At 38.7% G+C, this 25,632-nt stretch overlaps 1 protein-coding gene across 1 annotated transcript; it reads left to right on the top strand.

The window, feature by feature from the left end:
• The first annotated feature begins 6,235 nt into the window (after nt 1-6,235).
• MS3_00003394 (uncharacterized protein) lies at nt 6,236-8,434 on the top strand. The gene has a single exon (XM_051211172.1). It carries the CDS (start codon nt 6,974-6,976, stop codon nt 7,607-7,609), a length of 636 nt encoding a protein of 211 aa, XP_051071210.1. The 5' UTR covers nt 6,236-6,973; the 3' UTR covers nt 7,610-8,434.
• Nucleotides 8,435-25,632: the final 17,198 nt, after the last annotated feature.

The following is a 25,632-nucleotide window of genomic DNA, read 5'->3' as shown; positions in this document are numbered from 1 at the left end:
TCTGGTACAAGAGGATCTAGATAATAAGATTCATCAGAATCTCCTGTTGTTGACTGATGAGGACCGTTTGGAGCAGCTAGACTCAGTATACTGCACGATTTGTTTCCTGTTTCCTTGTGAGAGGGCACTGTAATTAATTTATGAGCATTTAATAAGAGATCTTCTTCCTGTGAGCTGGGTACATCACTGTCTGTACACGTTTCAGGAACAGTGGGATTTGAACCCACAACAGGGCATGCTTCTGGACTGGACATTCCCGAATCGCTGGACGGATCATGAGCGACTGCCTCGTTTGCATTACTGATCATAAGGGATTCATAGAGGCTTTTGTTTTCATCTTCATATGTCCTGCAGTCATTCTCGAGTTCAGTATGCAAGTGAGAAACCAATTCATCAATTTCTTTCACATCTCCAAAACATGGGAGATTTAGCAGTCGCGTGCGCATATAGTCCAAAACATTCAACTGGCTTTCTCTGAAACGCTGCTGCTGGCGATCTAGTAGTAGCTGCAATTGATCGGGAAGGATATTCATTTTCTGAGTCAGCAGGGTAATGAGAAATACTGTAATCAATTAACAACCAATGACTCCCAAGGACGCCGATGACAAATCTGGATACTGATTGGTCAAAATAGATAGGCTGAATCTTGTCCAATTACAGGGTTCAAAATTTTCTCTACCCCGTCGCCAATTGTTGTAACGGGTGACTGCAGGTTATGCTAGGCAGCGTTTATATCGATCGCTTCTGTGACAGTGACACGTAAACACGTAAGGATGACCTAGTGCCCTGATTGGCCCTGCCCCGCTGTCTGTCCTAGCCAGTTGAGTCAAGAACACAAGTCACAGCCTCTGAGTTATGAATCATTGTATTTCAAACATACTCTATTTATATACCAAGCAAACAAACCACATCGTACCATAAAATAGGAAACAACATTTGTACAATATTTAACAAGTGAAGTAAACATCGACCAATAAGAAATGTACATTTAAGGTCCAAGGCCACCGTAGACTTAACACAATAATTATTGGTATATTTTTCCGACTATCCTAACACCTCCCCTTTTTTTTTTTGAAAGATCAGGAGTTCATATCTGCATTTTAAAATTTTCTGGGTTCATCCTCCCCCACGAAATAATGTTGGGTCTTCATATCCCCAAGTTAAAATTAATCGGACTTTATTTAACACATAATTGTCACATGGAACAGAGAAGTCACTAAAAGTGATTAAGTAGTGTGGACCAACGTCGCTTGATATGAGGTCATCAACCTTTGATTCTTCTGGAACATTACCATAGAATTCCTTGAAAATCTCATTTGTGGATAGTCGATCAGTGGGATAATTAACATCTATCAAAATTGTATTAAACTTCTGACCATCATTTGGTGCATCTAACACATTTTCTGGTACAAGAGGATCTAGATAATAAGATTCATCAGAATCTCCTGTTGTTGACTGATGAGGACCGTTTGGAGCAGCTAGACTCAGTATACTGCACGATTTGTTTCCTGTTTCCTTGTGAGAGGGCACTGTAATTAATTTATGAGCATTTAATAAGAGATCTTCTTCCTGTGAGCTGGGTACATCACTGTCTGTACACGTTTCAGGAACAGTGGGATTTGAACCCACAACAGGGCATGCTTCTGGACTGGACATTCCCGAATCGCTGGACGGATCATGAGCGACTGCCTCGTTTGCATTACTGATCATAAGGGATTCATAGAGGCTTTTGTTTTCATCTTCATATGTCCTGCAGTCATTCTCGAGTTCAGTATGCAAGTGAGAAACCAATTCATCAATTTCTTTCACATCTCCAAAACATGGGAGATTTAGCAGTCGCGTGCGCATATAGTCCAAAACATTCAACTGGCTTTCTCTGAAACGCTGCTGCTGGCGATCTAGTAGTAGCTGCAATTGATCGGGAAGGATATTCATTTTCTGAGTCAGCAGGGTAATGAGAAATACTGTAATCAATTAACAACCAATGACTCCCAAGGACGCCGATGACAAATCTGGATACTGATTGGTCAAAATAGATAGGCTGAATCTTGTCCAATTACAGGGTTCAAAATTTTCTCTACCCCGTCGCCAATTGTTGTAACGGGTGACTGCAGGTTATGCTAGGCAGCGTTTATATCGATCGCTTCTGTGACAGTGACACGTAAACACGTAAGGATGACCTAGTGCCCTGATTGGCCCTGCCCCGCTGTCTGTCCTAGCCAGTTGAGTCAAGAACACAAGTCACAGCCTCTGAGTTATGAATCATTGTATTTCAAACATACTCTATTTATATACCAAGCAAACAAACCACATCGTACCATAAAATAGGAAACAACATTTGTACAATATTTAACAAGTGAAGTAAACATCGACCAATAAGAAATGTACATTTAAGGTCCAAGGCCACCGTAGACTTAACACAATAATTATTGGTATATTTTTCCGACTATCCTAACAGATATACGTACTTGACTGTGATAAATTGACTATTATGTACATAAATAACTCATTTTTCTTTGTTGTTTGAATCTTTTTCGGCATTCTTTTAAAACTTGGTAGTCGACTTGTTGTGGTTCAGATAGTTGGTGTGAAAAGGTGCGGAAATGTGGTTTTGCCCGAAATATTATATACAACCGTAAGATTTTAGTATTAACCAAGGTGAAAAATAACCTAAAAGTAGCACAATATTTGTGTGTATTCAGCACTACGAAAACCATACATTAATGATTGACCCAACATATCGAATAATCCAGTTTTTAAAAATTCATTCCAGGTACGTAAAGGACACAAATCCACGTTTACGAAAGAATTTACAACCTTTTTGTAACTCAAACGTTTAATAGAATAAACTACGTCTCTAAACGATAAGTTACATATTACAGCAAGCTTCTATATACACTAAAGTAGTCTGTTAGGATGAAAAGGAACAGTATATGAAGAATTCGTCGACCAGCAAACACATGTGCTGAAAATGTTGGTGATTCTGATCCACTAAGTGCCTCAAAATTTTGCGGAATTTACCAAATAGTCAATAGCGAAACGAGTTACGAATTTAATTATATAGAATATGGCTACATATGCTACCTATCCCGCTTAAAAGAAGTATTTGGCAGGACTCAGATGCTGGTTGAAAATGCTAAACAAACCAATTTACTGATCTAATTAAAATAAAAATTGACGAGCAAAAACCGAAAAATGACGACATAAATATGATTGATTTATGGTTGCGTGATTAGTGAAATCTGACGAGTTAGTCTTGAACTAACTAATATTCTTCCAGAATAACTAACAGACAATCATCTAGTGACCTTAAGGATGAACACATGACCATGAAACAAGATCAAAATTATATATATATATATATATATATATATATATATATTAGTGTATTGTTTCTCAGGTTTATAACAACAACCAAATCCATTGCGTAAATTGTTCTTCGACAGATGTGTTTGTTTCCTGAAACTCTTTTTTAGAATTTCTCAACTATGTTGTACGTAGGTTGTTCATAAAAACGAACTTCTTATCAGGAAATATGAGCTTTCGTGCAACAACGTAGCTAAAACAAAAACAGTCGAAATTCGAACAACGTAAGTGAACTAAGTAAAGTTCCAGCAATTAGTCCTAGAGGACATGAGACCTGTTACAGAGGTATATTGGTCTGCGTCGCCACACTCTGCGCCCACAAATGAGGAATGATAATTACCAAAGGGCGAAACAAAGGATATAAAATAACGTTAACTGCAGTAGTAAATAAAACATAAAAATTCACTTCAAGAGGAACAAATTTCATAAAAGACGAGAAGTATGAGGAGGAACAAAGGCCAAAAATTAAGTTCGTCAAAAAATGTATGCAGATGAGCTACTGTAAACGTTTTTCAGATGGTCACAAAAGTACTCTAACCCTTATACCGACAGATCTGTAACTATAGACGCCGCTCAGTTCAGATACTAACATTTGGTACAGTTTTTTTTGCTTGATTCATCCGGTCTTTTGTCAAACCACCGTAAGTTGCGTTGAAGTACAAGTAGCTGGTTATGAGCACTATAAAGTAAGCGTCTTGCTGTGAAATTTCAAATAAATTAAGGGTCTTTTAACTTTCGAAACACTATTTTACACTAATTTTAGTCGTTGCTCCTCAGGGACGAGAAACAGTTAACTATTAATTTGCGGCGTTTTACAGAGCTTGTTAAGGCTGTTATATTGTTTCTATTTATCCATTTATATCTACATTGATACAGTTACACTTTACAATTTGACTTGGTATATTCCCATAAATGTCAATCCAGGTAACTAGACAATAAGTTATGACCTAGTGTTCTAAGTAGTCGAATGTCCACTGATGAAACATAGGATCAGAATCCACAGAAGCTAATTCGACGGTAGTATCCGGGTGATATGACTAATCCACGTACATAAGTTCAGATCCAAAAGAGAGTGAAAATCTTTACCTTAATTTAGTTAGATTCAGTCGTTTTAACTAACTGGTAAACCCTGCGCGTTATTTCTTCATAAATGATTTTGTAAGAAGACATAGCATGCATAATAAAGGCTTAAAAACAATTTCATTTACAATTATGAAAACTTATCTTAATTTCTATCTGGCCAGTTTAAAAGTTTTTACCGAAAAAACAAGTACAACATGTACAAGCTTTCTTACCTTACGGAGCTCGTAAACCTGAAAAATAAGCGATATAACCGAAAACACAACAATACATGTCGCATATATTTCATACTCGACGCAATACCATATGACGCAGCTGAATACTTGAAAGCAATGAAAGGGAGTAAGACAGTGAAACAAAAAACAACCATGACGAGTATACTGAGGTAAATTGCCGAAAATTAATGCTACTGTTTATCACAGTTTAAACCATCATAAAACTTGACATATTAGTCAGTTTTCGTCTGGCATACTATATTTGTCGTATACACAAACGTTTCGTACGTAAATCAGTGAATACAAATGATATAATGCTATCAGTATGCTTCACGCACAAGTCTTCCTGATTTGTTAGCAAAGTTTACCGAGTGTACAAATCCTGCCTGTTTGTAAATGATCAGTTACTAGTACATATTTAGGGGTGATTTGCATTACAAACCCATTATGATAATCAGCTGCATGAAACAACCTCATAAATAAAAACTTTGTCCGATTTTATCTTGACTTTTTTGTCTGTAAACTGAATATCTGTGTATTTACATGTTCAGAGTAGTTAGAATAAACATCACAGCGGCTTACATTATACTTTGATAGCTACAAATGTATTTTGTAGATCTGAAATAAACAGAGGATGTTGTTTTGTAGGTGCAATATTTTTAAATCAGTTTTGAACGGTGAAACCAGGTCCAGAGCAACTTAAAACTTGCCCTTCACCTCTCCAAAATCATAACCAAAAAAACATAACAAATTTATACTACTTTCAACAACTTACACCATTTAAAACAAGCCTGATTATGGGTGTAAGGCTAATATCTATCTTATTAATTCCATACAAGCTTCGACGGGTTTTAATTCGATCCGCAGTTAAGGCTTGTGTATTTAATACTTCATGGTAAGGACGCTTATCCCAGTATCTAAAGAAAAATAAACAACAAAGTTTAGCATCATTTTGGGAAAATCCAACTACCTGAGTAAACCAAAAGGAGGCATCTTCTGATGACACAACAAATTCTGTTACATTTGTGTCTCTGAAAAGTGTAAACCTATAGATTCCGATTGTTCCATCAGCGCTAAATCCCGATATTCCAATGAACTAAGGTTGTTTACAAATAAAAGTAATCGTTAAGTGGTGATATGTACCCTGTAAAATGCATGCTTTATCGAATAAAATTACAAAACCATGAAACGTTTGAAAAAGTGACGATTACTGTACTATCGGCACATAAATATACTATGCAACATGCGCGTCATATACAAAAGTTAGAAACTATCATACACAGTCATTTTTTAGCGAACAATTTAAATGTGCTATGATTACAAACTACTGGACTTGAGGTAAAAATGTTAAGATGCAGTATGCTTTGCTGAAAGCCTCAAGTGTTAAGTTAAGATATGAACACACAGACAGCTTCTCCAATATACAATTGTAGTGACTCACATTTATCACGAGAACACGACTGGTTTAATAAAAACAATTATTATTATAACCAACTGTACCAGTGTTTGTTTTAATGTGCTTTTGTTTGACTGTGCTAATGACAGCTATTTTGTGCTTCCATTCTTATACTGACACTTCGATTGTAACTTCGCGCGAATTCCGTTACCTTCTGTAACCAAGGTTGTATCCTGGCACGATCTCGGTATCCTTTCGATGCCACGAGATCGCCAGCAAATATAACTCGACTTGGTCCATTAATTGCCTTCTGATATTTGGCTTCTCGGAGATTTTATGGAGTCATTTGGAACGAGCTTCTTACGCCTTCTGATCTATTTGGCACGTGTTTCTTGGTAGCGGTGTTCATGGTTAATCTCAATTCGACGCCACGCTACAATTGGTGACCCGTATTTTGGAACACGCTTCTGCTTCTGGTCAAATCTTCCAAAGAAGCCAATTCGGTGAGTCTATGATTTATCTATCCACGTCTGTCGTATATTTTCATATTTAATATATAATATACTCGACATGACGGATAACGATAAGAATAGTATTAATATAATAGACTCACATGTATGTGTACTGAATCCTTGTTACTTTTTTATTCGCGTGACGATGAATTCCACGCTTTATTCGAGAAATTTTCCCCTATTATTTATTCTCCTCGCTGACCCGGCTGCTTGGTACGGAATGCATTCGCATACGCATTAACGTCTACCTCCCAGTATCAAATGGTTAAGTTGAACGGTTTCATTGCCAACTTAAAAGTGCTCTATGAGCACACGAGAACGACAACTGGTACGAAACCTTATCGCTCGTCCCCTTAGGTATTCGAACGAGCTTGAAGGCAGATATACAATGTTCCGCCGCTGAAATGGTATACGGCACGACATTGCGTCTGCCCGGAGAATTCTTCACACCACGGAGTAGACCTAATTTCGGTAAATCAGACTACGTCCGTCGACTGTCTGCATTTATGCGAACGCTGTCTCCGGTGTCAACTCGAATACAACATCGACAGGTCGCTCTCCCTCGAGAGTTATCTACCTGTTCACATGTTTTCATACGAGTAGATTTGGTACTCAAACCTTGGCAACAACCTTACGAAGCCCTTTTTCACGTGATCGCTCGTCACGAAAAGACCTTCAAGGTTGATCGATATGGACGCGTCGAGATCGTCAGCGTTGATCGTCTCAAACCAGCACACGTCGATGACAGTGCCCTATCTGGTAACCTGAGATTCAATGCTAGACCTAGCAAACCTACTAGCGGGATCCTCAAACCATCTTCAGGTCCCACGCTAGATACATCTGAGACCTCATTCTCACGTCCCAGTCAACAGCACGCGTCATCTGCACCGTCTACGGACGAGACGATAGTCTCACGTCCAGATCAGCAGACTACGCCGCCTCTGACCTCGGATGAGATTACAGGCTCACGCGATACGAACGAGACTGCCGTCTCACGTTCCAGTCGCCGAGTACGGTTGCCCGTACGCTTCCGCGACTAGTCGCACAGTCAACAACCGATACGGTGTAGTGTTATTCCTATGCTACATGCATGCTACACTCTTCTCTTTTTTGGTTTTCTTTTTGTTTCCGGAGCCCACGCCTTCGACCACCTCCGTTTGGTTCCGTCGACTTCAGTCAACTTTGGCGAAAGCTGGACTGGCCACCCATGCTCTTGTCAACGCACTCAGTCGATATTTTGGTTTCGAATGCTTGGCATACGCTTGGTCTCGAACTTGGTCGTTACGGTCGCTTCTGGTCTTTTGGCTCAACGTGGTTTCGTCCTACGTCTGCAGCGTTTCTGGTCCGGACCCCTACGAACGCCCTCTTCAGATTCTGGATACAAACCACTCTGGTGTGGCATGCCAACTCAAGCAATAAATACAACACATCGCTCCTGGTACCGTTCTCCGAAAACGACCTTCGTTGGCAACTCGACGATCAACGATCGCTTTCCTGTTTGCCAATTCTTCCGTCCTACAATCGCTCGTCAGCCGATCAGTCCCACGATTCAAACCACTATTTATCGAAAGTATAAACCGTTTCTAGCAGAGGGCTCCTGTAGTGACTCACATTTATCACGAGAACACGACTGGTTTAATAAAAACAATTATTATTATAACCAACTGTACCAGTGTTTGTTTTAATGTGCTTTTGTTTGACTGTGCTAATGACAGCTATTTTGTGCTTCCATTCTTATACTGACACTTCGATTGTAACTTCGCGCGAATTCCGTTACCTTCTGTAACCAAGGTTGTATCCTGGCACGATCTCGGTATCCTTTCGATGCCACGAGATCGCCAGCAAATATAACTCGACTTGGTCCATTAATTGCCTTCTGATATTTGGCTTCTCGGAGATTTTATGGAGTCATTTGGAACGAGCTTCTTACGCCTTCTGATCTATTTGGCACGTGTTTCTTGGTAGCGGTGTTCATGGTTAATCTCAACTCGACGCCACGCTACACAATAATGACGCGGATGCTCACAAATACTCGCTTTATCAAAAATGAACCTAAATGTAAAATACACAACCCCCTTGAACACACGCATGCGTTACTGAGCATTCGTTTTAATCCCAGAAAATATTAGTGATACCTTTGATGTTTCTAATGAAAACATTGATTCGTAAAAACAGTTGCGAAATGGCATTTAGTTTCTTTTACAAATATGAATTTTGCATATTAAGGTGTTTATAAATACACTCCACTCACTCTAATAGCTCAAGTTTTTCGGACTCACAGTTCCAAATATACTTTAACTTTTTGTGAATGATATACTGGTGTTTGTTCTGGTCCTCAAGAAAAGCGTCCGTTGTTGAACTATCACACTGTGGCGTTGATTGAAAAAAAATATAGGTTGTTTTTACTTATGACAGAGCTCACAATTTGCAACAACAATATGAATCAAAGTAAACTTAACCTTGACTTCTCCTTTGTAGGATAATGAACTTTATGGATATAGATACCAGAAATATCCTTTAAATCTCAGAGTGTATTTGAAAATAATTTTACTCAAACCTTTATCATGACCTTATCCGCCTCTTTAAAACCACAGGTTTTGTGTGTACACCAAAGCATCCAATGAGGAAACCAGTGAAACAGTAACCGTAGAAGTCCGGCCGTTAGAACGCAACCAATAATCACACATATATACCGTACATATGAGAATTTGTAGCCTTCTATGTCCTTTGAATAGAAATTAAACCCAATATATAACATTTACTGATCTCGATCCTTCACACACTATTTCACTTGCATGTAATTTATTGGTACTTTTACAAGGCAATAATACCATACCCGCTTAGCGCAGTAACAAAAAGTGCGTTTAAATCTCTGTCTTTTTCTAGGTGAAATAGAACATCCAATGTCTAATACCATGTTGACAGATCGATAAACTCAAACTGTAGCCGTCTGGTGAATAAAAAGATTTTTTGTAATCAAGTAGGTAACTAATATAGTAAGTCAAACTTCTGAAGGCAAAACAATATTCCTCCAATATATCTGTTAAACATTTCTGAGAGTTTAATTCTAATAAAAATACAGTAAGATTGTCACAGTTAGAATTATTATTGATTGTCTGATCAGCGTACGCAACCGAGAGATTCTTGTCCACTGAAAGCTCATTTCTAATTTTTAATGAGCCTAAACCAAGAACGAGTAACCCGACTGATCCGTCTAAATCTCACACATGAAACGTAGAAATTTGAAATGAAGCCTAACCATTTCCAAATGATTCTTTATCTTAAACGAAGGAAACTCCAAGATGCTACAGGCATTCGGAGTTTGACAACGCCTTTACATGTAACACCTTTATGATCGAAGCATACCAACTCAGAAAGCTATCGATATATCGAGAGGCGTTTATTCTAAGCTGACCAACATTTACAAGAGCTGGGTAGTGCGGCGAAGCCACTCGCGATCCGGTGTGAATTTGTCACCGGGCGTCTTCAGCTAAGGTTTATCCAGTGAAACTTATGAGATCACCGTTTGTGTCGAAGACCCAAATGCAATGGTATGGCCGAGAGCGGGGTGGGCTCGCCCCCTCTCAAAATGCTCTCACACGGCCACGCGTATACAGCCTCTGCCAGGGAAGTCCTGATCACTGCCTTCTCGTGGCGGTGGTGTTGTTTACGAAAATGAGAGGACGAAAAGCGAATGTCCGGCGCTTTAACCGGATCCCAAACCAATGGTGCACATGGGCTCCAGTATCCTGCGAGAACAAATGGCGTATGGACCAATTTTTGGTCACCGGCTACCATGGGACTGCATCTCCTCACAATGCTCCACTGCCTTGTGGGTTAGACGTTTAGGCTAAAGACTCGGGGTGTGGCCCCCTAAGCAAACCATCTGCTTCGGTCCGGGCACCCGGGCAGTATCACAACCCACACACACACAAATATGGTGTGGCGCATATATATTTGGTGCCCTCTTGTACCAGTAATAATGTGTTCAAAGAAATAAATAATAACAGAACGATTTATATTACGGATTTACCGCTACAAATCAATGCAATGCAACATGAGATTGGTGGAATGGACAACACATCATGGCTCGAGTGGTTTTACCGATACTGTGATCTTTCTCTGCTCCGATTTTCTTCTGGAAAGATGCCATTCATTCCCCCAAAGAATCTCGGAATGTAGGATCTTCTGGACGTCATAATAGTGTATATCATTATGAAGAAACCATAATTTCTGTGATATGGACTTGCGATTTCGTGAGGTAAGTAGTCACATCAATTCACCTAAATACCAGTGAATTCAGTGTATAATAAAAGTTCTATGACAATATTTGCATTTTGAAAATCTACTTATTAACTTTTCAACCACTCAAAAAATCTTATTCACAGATAAATATTGCTAGGAAGCGTCACACATCCAATTAAACATAATAGTTGCAACAACATCTATATATCTTTAAGGATACATTGAATGATCTTGCAAAAGATAGATGAGTGTTGTGACGAAATTGATGATGTCACAGGTATTCAGTGTTTGACAACGCTTTTACCAGTAACACCTAATATAATTCGTCAACACCCAGAGAAATCAAAAGACAGAGTCGAGGAGATCGGAAGAGTATATTTGGCGATGACCAATATATCGGAATTCTCTGATCTAATCTGGCTAGCGAATGAGGTTGATGTTGAGCACAGCGTTACCACACGTGATCTGGTGCGGATGCCTGACCGAGCGCCTTCAGCTAGATGAGTCCACTAAAACATATGGTCAGCATCCAATGTCGAAAACTTAGTGCTATTCATTTTGGGGATTTATTTACCGCTACAGATCACTCCACCCCTAGTGGGGCAGTGACGACCCTAAGACGTGGCCAACCAGAAGTTTAAACCCAACGAGTTTCTCGTTGGTAAACACTCTTCTGATAGCTTGCTAGGTTTAGCAGCGTCTGGTCGTCTTTCCTTACTACATCGGACCGAGGTACAACTGTAATGGCATTGGACAATAGCCACACAATCCACAAAGCTGTGAACATGAGACTACTCAGAAAATAGATATTCAATATTTAACTCGGGGAAATACCTAACAATGGAGAAGGCGCGAAGAATGGATTGAATGGTCTGGAGTTGATCGAGTGGCATGGCTCGGCCATGCAGACGTGGTCTCTGCTGAATGTTACCTTATATCTTCTATTCATATTAAATATATTGTTATTTCTCTAGCCTAACCTTGTTCTACATCATGTATTGGTAATTGATGCGATACAGTGAGTTGGTGTAGTCGATGGTGTGACTTCCACGTAAGATCTTATAGATTAGGCAGTTATATCACGACAAATCTACAAATTTAGGATTAGGTCTATTATTAGAGCAGTACTAATATCATAGTAGACCATAATTCTACATTGGTGAGCCCAACTAAAGAAACGCAACCTATTATTGTTAATCTTTATTTCCACCTTAACCTTCTCAATCGGTTTTTATTTTTGTAAACCCAGTATTCTAATAGTCCTTTGATTAATGGTCACATATATTGTCGTAATGTTATATCTATTAGTTCACATAAGTTACTAGCCCAATCGATAATAAAAGTTGATCATCTATATCAACTAATTAGCTTTGATGGTTCGTTAACAAGCTTTAATAGCATTTACCTGCTTCAGCGACATAGACTTGTTTAAACATCAAGCTCTAGCAAATATGACCTGTAAATAGCGTAAATATACATTGACTAACAATGCAATCAAGGATTGAATAGTTATCTGGATCTAATTCTTAGTGTTCCTTCGCTTAACACCTCATCCTGTTTTAAACTATGCACTATCCTGTAATATCTTTTCTTCCGACCACTGCCTGCCTAATTTCATATTCTCGAGTTCCATTGCCAAACAACAAGGATGACACTTCTCCAAAAACATACGGTGAGTTCCAGCTATAAGTTTTCTGCAATCATAAGGTCATTTTTAGATGGTTCGTTCAATGACAACCACACAATTATCTGGGTTCATTCGATTGTTCTGATCCGAGCGAGTGGCAAAAACCTCAACAGCATCAAGCACCCTGGAATTAATTGCCATACTGCATGTTTTATTCTGGATGCTTTTGGATCAATACTACTCACGAATGGCGTTATATATGTCGTCCACTGAATAATCTAATTTTCAAAAATAATCAAGGCGAGTTCAACTATTTTACTGGATGATTTTTTTTGTACTTAAGATGTATATGTTTTTCAGTTGCTTTTGCCATATATTTGTAAGTGTCACTAAGCTAAATGCAGTAACTTCTTATGGAAGGTTTATAACGCATCATATTCCTGCCTGAAGTTTCATAAGCAGTCTTAACTTTAAAATTATTTATCTGGTCATGTTCATTATTTTTAAATCGTCATATACGTCAACAACCTGCTTGTTAACCTGGCCCGCACATACGTTACACTATATCTTCATGTCTCCTAAATTTAGGAATCATCTGAATCGCCTTTAACATTTATCAATAAACCCATCATAGTCGTTGTTGCTAATCGTATTTGGGTTTATGGATTGGTTTATCATATTAGCAGCCTAAAATGCGAACATAGTTTAGATAATAAGATTAAAAATTTAGGTACTATCAACTGCACTAGTAAAATAACTAAATCCCTAGGTAGCTGTTAGCTAAACAAACGTTTAAAATCAAAACTCCGTAGCCTACTAGAATTAACACTAAACGAATCTTTCTGAATTAAAATTTATAATTAAATTAGGCGTCTCGGATTCTTTAACGTTATAAATTTCTGATAATTTCGAATCACCTAAAGCAACAATACCTATTTTTCTACTGACTAATCCTCAATCAACACTATAACTAGTTAAACGTAATAGTTTCAGGATATCGTCATAAAGCATTGTCATGACTTGACAATCACGTAATATGATTGATAAAATTAATGAAACTATTAACAAAATCGGTCAGCAAATTGATTTACAATTGTCACTAGTGTTGTTTTTCTTTTATCTTCATTCACTACAGATGATTACAGTATGTTTCTCTATCGGTTGCTTATTCAGTAAATATCTCAAAACCTTGTCAGTCTAATTGATGGTTTAGCGACACAATCATGCATGCAAATAATCAGTATAAGCAGTCGAGCAAATCTCCTGCAAACTGAAAACATTAATGTCGAATTTACCCCAACACTGACTAAGGTTCAAGCCATTATCATAGACATGAGTTGGGAGTGTACTCCCTTGGTTACAACTTATGTACTCCCTGATAATCACATGAGCATCACTCACGGTTAATCATCTTGTAAAAACGTATTTGGCCGAGAACATCTTATAGCACCACATCACTTAGTAATGTGACACAGGCTTAACTGATTTCAGTAACTTATAATCACCATATCTCATTTAAATCGTATTCTGCCCGCATACGTGCAACTAACTTGTATGCCCATCAGCCGGCAAGTATAAATATAAATAAATAGTCTATCGCAGATCAGAACATTGAGTCTAGAGCATGTCTCTTACGAACACACTCATGTTTAACGATTTTTCCTAGCTATCTGTCCAAAATCCATATAATTATCACTCATGTATTTAAATTTTATTTTGATAACCATTCATGTGTATTAGTAGTATTACTAAATTCTATCACGGTCAAGTAAAAATGAGGTTGAGAAAATCTCCCCGTAACTAAATAAACCGTATCAAACTAACTGGAACACTAGTTGGAATTCTTCCCCACGGTATACTTTTGTTCCTTCAGTTAGCCTACTAATACAGATGCAATTGGAATTCAACTCTTATGGACAACTTACCGGCATAATCGTTATCTGATTTCATAATTTAAACCAAAACTAATACCAATATTAACATTTCTACAATATTCATTATTTTAATATTTCTAAACACAAAATAATTACTGCCTATAAGTTAAGTTATTAACACGCATCGTTTTATTATTATTATTGTAATCCCATTTTTTATAGTTCAAATAATCTTCAACCAAATTTTCATTTTAAGCGTGTTAATCATGAAAGCAGATATTTTAAGATTATTACATGTATTTCCCGACCAGATGCTGCCGTCTTTTTGATTTATCTTTCAGCTTATCAATACACGGAGGATCCTTATTATCCTTGGTAACCTCCGGCGCACGACGATCCCATCCAATTTGGTATCGAACCAACATCACGTTGATTCTGGTGGGAGAGTAGTGTAGTGGCATTGGAAAATAGCCACACAATCCACAAAGCTGTGAACATGAGACTACTCAGAAAATAGATATTCAATATTTAACTCGGGGAAATACCTAACAATGGAGAAGGCGCGAAGAATGGATTGAATGGTCTGGAGTTGATCGAGTGGCATGGCTCGGCCATGCAGACGTGGTCTCTGCTGAATGTTACCTTATATCTTCTATTCATATTAAATATATTGTTATTTCTCTAGCCTAACCTTGTTCTACATCATGTATTGGTAATTGATGCGATACAGTGAGTTGGTGTAGTCGATGGTGTGACTTCCACGTAAGATCTTATAGATTAGGCAGTTATATCATGACAAATCTACAAATTTAGGATTAGGTCTATTATTAGAGCAGTACTAATATCATAGTATACCATAATTCTACACAACATAGTAAAAAAAGAAAGAGTTACAGCGAAAATTTCGACTCCTTGTTAACTGCATCGTTCTTTTCCAGCCGTCCTGGAAAAGAAAAAGAAAGTGTAAGTGCATGTCGAAATACACTCGTATGTGCGTAGAAACACAATGTCGGCGAAAAAATGGAAAATAAACTCAAGCACACGTAACAGCGTTAAAAAAATTTTCGGTTTTTGTTTTGTTTTTTTAAATAAAAATATAAGTATATAAGCATATTAAGATTGTTTTTTAAAAAAATATTATATATCGTAAAAAGGAAGATCGAGATAATATAAAATGTCGAGTAGTGTCTTGCGTGCAGTAGTCGTTTCAATGTTCTGGAAATCTTACTCTTCTTCCAGAACGCGTCGTTTTAGGTTTATTTTCAGACACATTCGGAGTGTCATCGCTAGTGTTGGTTGTCGGTTGAGGAACTATGAGTGTAGGAGTCGCGTTTTGCGATTGTACCGAAGGAAAGCCGACGTGAATAGGATTTCCTTCTAAATACGCTGCTTTTAAGCGATCGATGCTGATGCTATCGTTGGTTCCGTTCTTATCGACTATATAGTACTTAGATTCACGTTGAAGAACTTTGAAGGGTCCTTCGTATGCTGATTCGAATGGTCGTCGATGCGAGTCTCGACGAACGAAAACGTGTGTACTATATCGTAAGTCAGGTTGAACGAAAACATCAGTTGATTGAGGTCGAGTGGAAGCAGGTTTAACTGAACGCATTGCGTTTGTAAGCCTGTTCGTGTAGGAGGTTAGATCCATGTTCACTGAAGAGAATGAAGGATCCACGAATTCTCCTGGAAGTCGAAGTGTCGTTCCACAGTGTATCCAATGTCAGCTTTCACTGCATTGTGAATACCTAGTAAGACAAGTGGAAGAGCGTCGGTCCACTGTGAAACGTTTGCAGCTGATAGTGAAGCTTTTAGTTGTCGGTGAAAACGTTCTACCAACCCGTTTGCTTGTGGATGGTAGGCGGTCGTTCGGAAGCGAGTGATTCCTAAAAGTGTGGTCAGACGACGGAAAAGTTCAGATTCAAACTGACGTCCGCGGTCTGTGGTGATGGTTGAAGGGCAACCGAAGTTTGCTACCCATCGTTCGACGAAGGTGTGGGCCACTGTTTCAGCAGTGATGTCCTTAATAGGTACTGCTTCTGGCCATCGAGTGAAACGGTCTACGCAGGTTAAGAGGTAAGAGTATCCATTTGAATCTGGTAAATGTCCTACCAAATCCAGATGAACATGGTCGAAACGAGCATCGGGAGTTTTAAACGAGCCTAGGGGACATTTATTGTGTCTGATAACCTTAGATTTTTGGCAGCTTACACAGGAGCGTGCCCACTCCCTCACGTCTTTATTCATGCCAGGCCAGCAAAACCGTTCTGCTATAAGCTTGATGGTTGCACGAACGCCTGGATGAGAAAGTTTGTGCAATGTATTGAAGACATTGCGTCGATAATGTTTCGGCACGATTGGGCGATCCCTACCTGTAGATGTGTCACAAAGTAAGGTTTCCTTACCTGTTCCCATCTGTTTGATGCGTAGTTTAAGTGTTGTGGACGATAACTCGTGCTGAAGATTACTGTCTTCTTTTTGAAGCCCGGCGAGTTTAAGAAGGTCGATTCCTTGGAAACTGTTCAAGGAAGTTATGCGAGATAAGGCGTCTGCAACTACATTGTTTGCTCCAGAGATGTGTTGTATATCTGAAGTAAACTGCGAAATGTAGTCCAGTTGTCGAGACTCACGGGGAGAGTACTTGTCAGAAGGAGAGCTTAACGAGAAAGTAAGCGGTTTATGATCCGTGAAAAGAGTGAATTCACGGCCTTCGAAATAGTGTTGGAAATGCCGTACAGCACAATACATAGCTAGGAGTTCCCTACCGAATGTGCTGTACCTCGATTCGGTGTCTAGCAACCGTCTAGAGAAAAATGCCAATGGTTTCCAGGAGTTGTTAACTCATTGTTGTAAGACGCCACCGATTGCCGAGTCCGATGCGTCTACTGCGATACTAATGGGTGCTTCGGTGTCCTGATGTGCGAGCATTGTTGCTTTAGCGATCAGTTTTTTAATTGTGGAGAATGCTTTTCGTGCGGTGTCGTCCAAATTGATGGATTTCGCATTTCCACGAAGTTGGTCGGTCAGAGGTTTCATAAGTAATGCGCATTTCGGTATGAAACGTCTATAGAAACTTACGAGGCCGTTAAACGTGCGTAATTGCTTGACGGTGGTCGGTTCTGGGTAATCCAGAATGGCCGCCACTTTGGTTCTAAGGGGTCGGATACCTTGAGCATCGATAGTGTGTCCCAGAAAGTCTAATGAGTCGGTTCCGAATTGGCATTTCTGAACGTTTACAGTAATGCCATGTTTTTGTAGTCGTTCGAAAACAAGATCCAGATGCTTGAGATGTGTTTCTCTGTCCGGACTTGCGATTAGACAGTCATCAACATACGCGTGTACGAAGTTGAGACCTCGAAAAACGTCGTCTATGAATCTTTGGAATGTTTGATCAGCATTCCTTAGACCGAAAGGCATTCGCAAAAATTCATAGAGTCCGAAGGGAGTTATGATAGCTGTTTTCTGTATGTCGTCAGTAGCCATAAGGATTTGGTTATACGCTTTAACCAAGTCGATTTTCGAAAAGACAGTTGTACCTTTCAAAGTAGCTGTCAAATCGTGAATGTGAGGCAACGGGTAACGATCGGGAATGGTTTTCGCATCCGATCGCCGATAGTCACCAGTTGGACGCCAATCGTTGCTGTCCTTTTTAGGGACCATGTGCAACGTGAATGCATATGGGCTACTTGACGGTCGTATGATTCCTAAGTCCATCATGTGATCGAATTCGTTTTTCGCTAACCTTAGCTTTTCAGGAGCTAGTCGTCGTGCTTTAGAGAATACAGGTGGTCCTGTAGTCGTGATGTGATGTGTAACAATGCTGGTTACACACGGTAGTTTCAGTTGAGTTTGTTGTATCCCAGGGTACTTATCGAGAAGTGGCTGATAGAGTGGGTCTATCATATGTTTAACTGTGACTGGGGATAATTTGCAACCAGTAAAAGAAGTTACGCAAACGGATAAATTAGTGTTTCCGTCTACTAGCCTCCGTTTGCGCGTGTCGATGATCAGATTATGGTGTTGTAGAAGATCCATACCAATGATTAGCATAGAAACATCTGCAACAATGAAAATCCAGTGAATGGGTTTGCGTAAACCCACGTTAAGGTAAACGTACCTTTTGCCATACGTAGCGATCGGTTTTCCATTTGCCGCCTGTCAGTTTAGGGTCGATTCGTGTAGTCGGTCGTTAGGATTTGCTGGGAGAACGCTAACTTCTGCGCCAGTGTCGACGAGGTAGCGAACTCTCGTTGTCACATCTGTGACGAATAACAGACGGCTATGTTCGCCGGCTACGGTTGCCGTTAACGCGTGCCGGCTTGGAAGTTTCCCGAATCGCTTTTCGAATCAGTCGGTTTCGTGTTGGGAAAATTGCAGGGTTTTCTGCAATTTCTGGAAAACTTTCCATACTGGTTATGATACCAGCACCAGTCGGGGTTATCTGTCTCTCGTGGTCTAGAGACAGATCGCTTACGAGAAATGCTTCTACGTGGTGTGCGCGATCTCTTACGGTCGGTACGAAGACTAAGATAACACGTGAGTGTGTGACATAAGTCGTTTATATCGTTCTGAGTCGTTTGAGGTTTTTCTTTGACTGAAAGTACCTCGGTAGTAGATTTCGTAATTTCTAAAATGCGGTCGGCAGATGCAGCTAGCTCGTCTAAGGCGTTGTTCTGGAACGAGACCAGAACTGCTTGCACCTGTTGGGGAAGTTTTGATAAGAAGAGTTGTTTGAATAGACCTTCGTCGAAAGTTCTTGGGCCTATTACCTCTCTCATCCGTTGCAACATGTCCGTCGCAGAACCGTGTTGCAGGTCGATGTTATTGAAGAGTTGATCTAACCTTTGTCGATCGGTTAGGTCTCCTCATTTAAGAATCGAGCGTTTTAAGATTTCGTAAGGATCGGAAACATCACTAGTAAACATACTAGGTGTTACGTACCTGTTGAATTCGCGCGGTAGTGCCTTGACTACTGCGAGGAATTGTGCACGTGTATCGATCACGCCGTGCTCGGAGAAGTCGGCTTCTGCGTAGCAAAACCAGGCTTCGATGTTGTCGGGCCAGAAAGGCATCAGTTGAAACGAAGGCGGGGACAAAGTCTTAAGCTTGAGTACTTTAGGTGTCAGTTCAGTCATGATGAAGTATGAAGTACGATAATGAACGAGGGGAAAAAATATATATATCCAAGAAAAAACACGAAAAAAAATCACAATGTTTAAAAAAAATAAAAAAATAAGGCAATGATATATAGAAATCCCAAAAAGGAACAGACTCACAGTTGCAATTAGGTGTACCAGATCACGTCGGTCTCACCAATGATGATGTCACAGGTATTCAGTGTTTGACAACGCTTCTACCAGTAACACCTTCTAATATATTTCGTTCCCACCCAGAGAAATCAAAAGACAGAGTCGAGGAGATCGGAAGAGTATATTTGGCGATGACCAATATATCGGAATTCTCTGATCTAATCTGGCTAGCGAATGAGGTTGATGTTGAGCACAGCGTTACCACACGTGATCTGGTGCGGATGCCTGACCGAGCGCCTTCAGCTAGATGAGTCCACTAAAACATATGGTCAGCATCCAATGTCGAAAACTTACAGTGCTATTTATTTTGGGGATTTATTTACCGCTACAAAATCATGGAGTAACTGAAAATATTCTTGTGATTTCGAGACGAAACGAAAATAAACAGCGTCTTATGTATAAATCACAAAATTCGCAGTTAATCGCCACTGTAGATATGATTAATAAAATTAAAGTAGGAAAGAAAGAACTAAGAATTTGCCAAAGCCCATGGAACAATACTGAGTCTTTACGTAGGTTGGTTGGACAGAGATGGCATCTGCCTACACAAATCCCTACGATGATCATCAGCAAAATAAGAACACTAGTTACTGAAAATAATTTATGGCAGAAGAGATTCTATAGCGAACCAAATGTATTTATTTGGCAACAATAACCAGAAAGTGGATAAAACTCGCAAGTAACATCATTTAGTGTGTTAGACGTTAAAGATGCTCAAATGCAATAAATAAAGACTCTCTTAACCACTTAATTATACATTTTTACCATCTCGACCAGAATGCACATCGACTCTTATAAAATAATATCGTCCTCGTGAACAAAAATTCGCTGCTGCATAAATGGAATAGAATATAATCAAATTAATTTATGGTACCAATAGAAGATAAACTTCGACACTGCCCATCGAATTTGTAGTCGCACTGAACCCTAGTCACACGACCTTTCAAGCCCATCATAAAATAATGAAAAGGATTATATTTGTAGCGTGGTGTCGAGTTGAGAATAACTATGAACACCGCTACCAATAAACACGTGCCAAGTAAGTCAGAAGGCGAAGGTTGAACGTAACCAAATAAATCCATAAAATCCCCGAGAAGCCAAATATCAGAAGGCAGTTAATGGACCAAGTCGAGTTATATTTGCTGGCGATCTCGTGGTATCGAAAGGATACCGAGATCGTGCTAGGATACAAGCTTGGTTACAGAATGTAACGGAATTCGCGCGAAGTCACAATCAAAGTGTAGGAATAAGAATGGAAGCACAATATAGCTGTCATTAGCACAGTCAAACAAAAGCACATTAAAACAAACACTGGTACAGTTGGTTATAATAATAATTGTTTTTATTAAACCAGTCGTGTTCTCGTGATAAATGTGAGTCACTACATATTCAAAAAGTGACACGAAGAAATGGTTAACTATGAAAAGTGGGATTATTGACTGAATTTGTAGAATTATGGTCTACTGTGATATTAGTACTACGCTAATAATAGACCCAATCCTAAAATTGTAGATTTGTCATGATATAACTGCCTAATCTATAAGATCTTACGTGGAAGTCACATCATCGTAACAACTACCAATACATGATGAAGAACAAGCTTAGGTTAGAGAAAGAACAATATATTTAATATGAATAAAAGATATAAGGTAACATTCAGATGAACCACGCCTGCATGGCCGAGCCATACCATCCGATCAACTCCAATTCATTCCACACATTCTTCCCGCCGTCTCAATCGTTCGGTATTTCTCCGCATTAAATATTGAATATCTATTTTCCGAGTTGTCTCTTATTCAGCTTTGAGGATTGTGTGGTTATTGTCCAATGCCACTACAAATTCATCGGATCGCATGGCTCATATTAAATATATTGTTCTATCTCCAGGCTACATATGTGTCCCATCATATATTAGTGATTGTTACAGCACGATGAGTCAATGCAGACAAAGATGTGACTTCCAAGTAAGATCTTATACATTAGTCAGTTACATCATGACAAATCTACAATCTTAGGATAAGTTTACTATTACAGCAGTTCTAATAACGAATTAGACTGGAGATGCCACCGGTGTTTGGAGTTTTGACAACGCTTTGACCAGTAACACCTAATATGAATCGTACCCACCAACTGAAATAAAAAGACAGAAGCGAAGAGGTTCGAAAATATATTTCATAGACTATAAATATATCAAGAAACTGATGTAATCTGGCTAGCGATTGCAGGGGATGTTGAGCACGGCGTTCCCACTCGTGATCTGGTGCGGATGCATGACCGAGCGCATTCAGCTAGGTGAGTCGATTAAAACTAATATGGTCAGCATCCAATGCCGAAGACATAAAGTTATTTACTCTGAAGATTTATTTCTCGCCACAAGGTCATAATTCAACAGATTCTTTTACTGATGAAATTTTAAACTACCCTCAAAATTAGATCAGTTATAACAGAATATCCAGATGAGTGTAATAAAAGTCACAGCTTCTCATTAAAGCTAAGACAAAGTCTCGTTTTTACAGTGAAGTAATGTAATCGGGAATTTATACAACTAACCACGCGCATACATTAAAAATCACACGGAACGGACCCTACATCTTATTGTACATCAAGTTCTGATCTAAAAGGAATACAAAACGTTTAGATTTTTCCAGAAAGCACGAGCTGACTTGGACACTACTAAATGGCACTACTTATTCGCGTTTAAATCGTTATCAATAAATGAACCTCGATCTATGTATTGTGTACCGAAGTCAAAGGACGTCTAAAACTACTGTTAAATAACTAGCTGCTTTATTCTCAAGTTGATTAGTTCATATAGGGATGGGATATAGTACATTTGTTTGCACACAACTGATCATATATTTGACATTTATTCATTTTACTCACTTGCTGTAGGGTCTTAAAATGTCACAAATATTCGGAGTTTGACATAGCCTTAACCAGTAACACCTATAACCAAAATATGTCAACCCAGTAAATCAGAAGCGTCAATGTTCGAAGATATATTCGATAGGATATCGATATATCGAGATATGACTGATCTCAGCTGGGTAACGGTTTTAAATATGAAGCACAAAGTACCTTTTCGTGATCTGGTGCAGATACGTGACCCAGCACCTTCACATAGGTGAGTTCTTTAAAACTAATGCGGTCAATATCAAATGTCAAAGACTTGCAAAGCTATTGATTCTGGTCTACCATTCTCACGGATAATAAACTACTATGCTCATTCATGTAACATTAAATCTGGTAAGTACATGCCACAAAGTTTTTGATACTTGGAGTTGAAACACTAGTTTACTATATGCATACGTTCCCTCGACGATAGTGAAAATGTAGAATAAGGTGGACCACGAACAACCAATGCCATTCTGTTTTGGTACTGATCATAACAAAGTGACTAAAGTTCAGCTAGTTGACCCAGAAATAAGTGTTTGCATAGCAAATCATAATTTATTTCATCAACATTGGTACTGCATGACCACTTTGCAGAATCAGAATCTGATTGGTACTTTATAAACTGTTGAGACACAATAATCACTTTAAATTATTATCGACCTTAACCGTTCAACAAGACAGAACTATAGAAAATGGATCATTAATCAATTCCAAAATGAAGCAAAAAGTCAATTACAAATCCTAATTGTTAGTCTATAGCACGTATGTACTTCTCACTCGTGTCACTTCGACATTGTCCTCAATGAATGGGAGCGAAGCAAGTATATTCGCATCATGGTCGCGTAATGACTAATCGTAAAAATAGTTCAATATTTACACAAAACCGTTTCGTTTCAGGATTCCACGATTATTTATAACATCTCAAAACGAGACAACAATTTACTGAAGCTCACTAGGTTTATGCTCAACACTGACCTTACTCGAGCTGTCAGTTAATTAGAATTTGAAACATTTGATATCGTTTGTCAGTACCACACCACAAGATATGCAACAGCCAAAGCCTGCTCCTGCTCATCTGACTATTCACCCTGAACAACTTATTAAACACATGGCACCCAGCAAATTTGTTGTAATTTTGGTTGATGATATCCAGAACCAGTTGATATTGCCTTACGATGGACCATTCCCTTAGCAATTACCATAAATCTCCAAAAGTGAATGTTTATCGACAATGAGCAAGAGAATATCGTCTTTGAATGCACATAACTATGTCCTTTCTTCCGATGCACCTGCAATTATGAACGAGATAATTGATCAATATATGAAGCAAGATACCACACCAAATTCTGCTGTGCCATTGGAACAGAAATAACTTACCAGTCGAAAAGCTCAATTCTTTGACAATAATGTCAAACGACAACAGAAATCCACAAAATTTGTAACGAAATAACAATCCAGAGATGAACTTATTCCTAATTCTATCGCCTTAACGTCCACTTAATTAGCCATGACATAAATAAAAAATTTGAACGAGCGGAATTTGACTAAACATACAAGATGTGTTGCTAGGTTTGAAGCTATTACGAGTTCACTTAGTATGCGAACGGAACAAAGACTTTTGACCGTAGACCAATAAGCTAGCTCTTTGATGCGTCCCAGCCCCGTTAACTAGAGGAAGAAGTTCAAGCTTGGAACGGGAAAGCATACTCCGTAAGCCAGAAGCACGAATGATTAATAACAGACACAAATCAAACGTATATATGCAGCATAAAACTGTCCTTATGAGGCGTAGCAAAAATAGCATGCTAAAATTACACGACGGGCCAATAGCATTAATGATTCTCCCAAGTGGGAAATACGACATGAAGGTGAAAAGTGCGCTAAAGGCGCGAAAACAAGCAAACTTAAACATCCAGAATAAGATTATAAAATTAAGGCATTTATCAAGTGAGTTCTGGGGGTCTAACATCCCCAACATGTGTCGTTAAAACAACTCTACCCACGGTACTATCAACACGTCTTCAAATACAAACTGTATAATGTAGGAAACTTTATAAATTTTATCGACTGAACTCCGCAAATTATTCCGGTTTGCAGCATTTTACACTTGAAGCATTATTCCAAACACCAGGTGATATATTTTTGTTTTTCTAAAGAACCTAAAGCACATTAAAAAAAATACACATACATTTAAAATTACTATGAATATCCATCCTCACTAAGTGGTATTACATAATCTGTGACGTAAGTGGACACTATTTTCGTTTCTATGCTATAGTTGTTTTGCATAACTACGATATGTATTCACATTAAATAAACAACGCTGTGCATATAACCCAATTTTATGGACCCTATATTTTTCCATGTATTTTGTACCAGTGATTCTTCAAGTAACCTGGTTTGTCTTTCATCAGATTTGTATGCCTTTCATATTTCCTTTAAAAGTACTTTCGTTCAAATTATATCGACCCTTTCCATGTTCTTGTGCACTTAATTATTGTTCACAATGCACCATAATTAGAAGTCCACTCATTTTTCTTAATTATGTTATTGACCGCTTAAAGAAAATCGAAATTGATCTTTTGCCAGACCAGTAATTCAGTGCCTCGTTACTAACTACTTACATTCAGGACGTGGAATGTTGAATTTGGAGATTTTTTAACAATGTCAACACTTATATTACTCAAAGCTGCAAATAACTCTGCTTTGTAATTATTTTTAGTTTGTTCCTATACTAACTTATAATTGATAGCTGTTGGAACCATTTATTTAGCCTGATCTTATTCGGTCTACTACAGCATTGAGTATCAGCCATTCTAGATAGGTGCTGAATACCAGCTAGTGAGACTCCACTTCTGTAAACATACATTCCAGTCACATGAAAACAGTGAATAGGAGTATCCCGGAAGAGGCTCAAAACGCGTGACTATATATGAGCAGTGTGAACGGTCACTGAAGGTAATATTTTCGGGCCGTTCTTCAAGTGAAACTATTCATATATCAGTGCAGAGGGTAATAACATAGGTACTAGCAACTAACTCATTTTATATAGATTTTGATAACTTATCTAAATTTGCAGGTTACTATCAGTTTACCTTTTCACGCGATTCACA

This window comes from Schistosoma haematobium, chromosome ZW (genome assembly GCF_000699445.3).
Source record: "Schistosoma haematobium chromosome ZW, whole genome shotgun sequence".
In the NCBI taxonomy this organism is placed as follows: Eukaryota; Metazoa; Platyhelminthes; class Trematoda; order Strigeidida; family Schistosomatidae; genus Schistosoma; species Schistosoma haematobium.
Note: the sequence above shows the minus strand (reverse complement) of the source record. Positions and strands in the feature narration are given on the sequence as shown.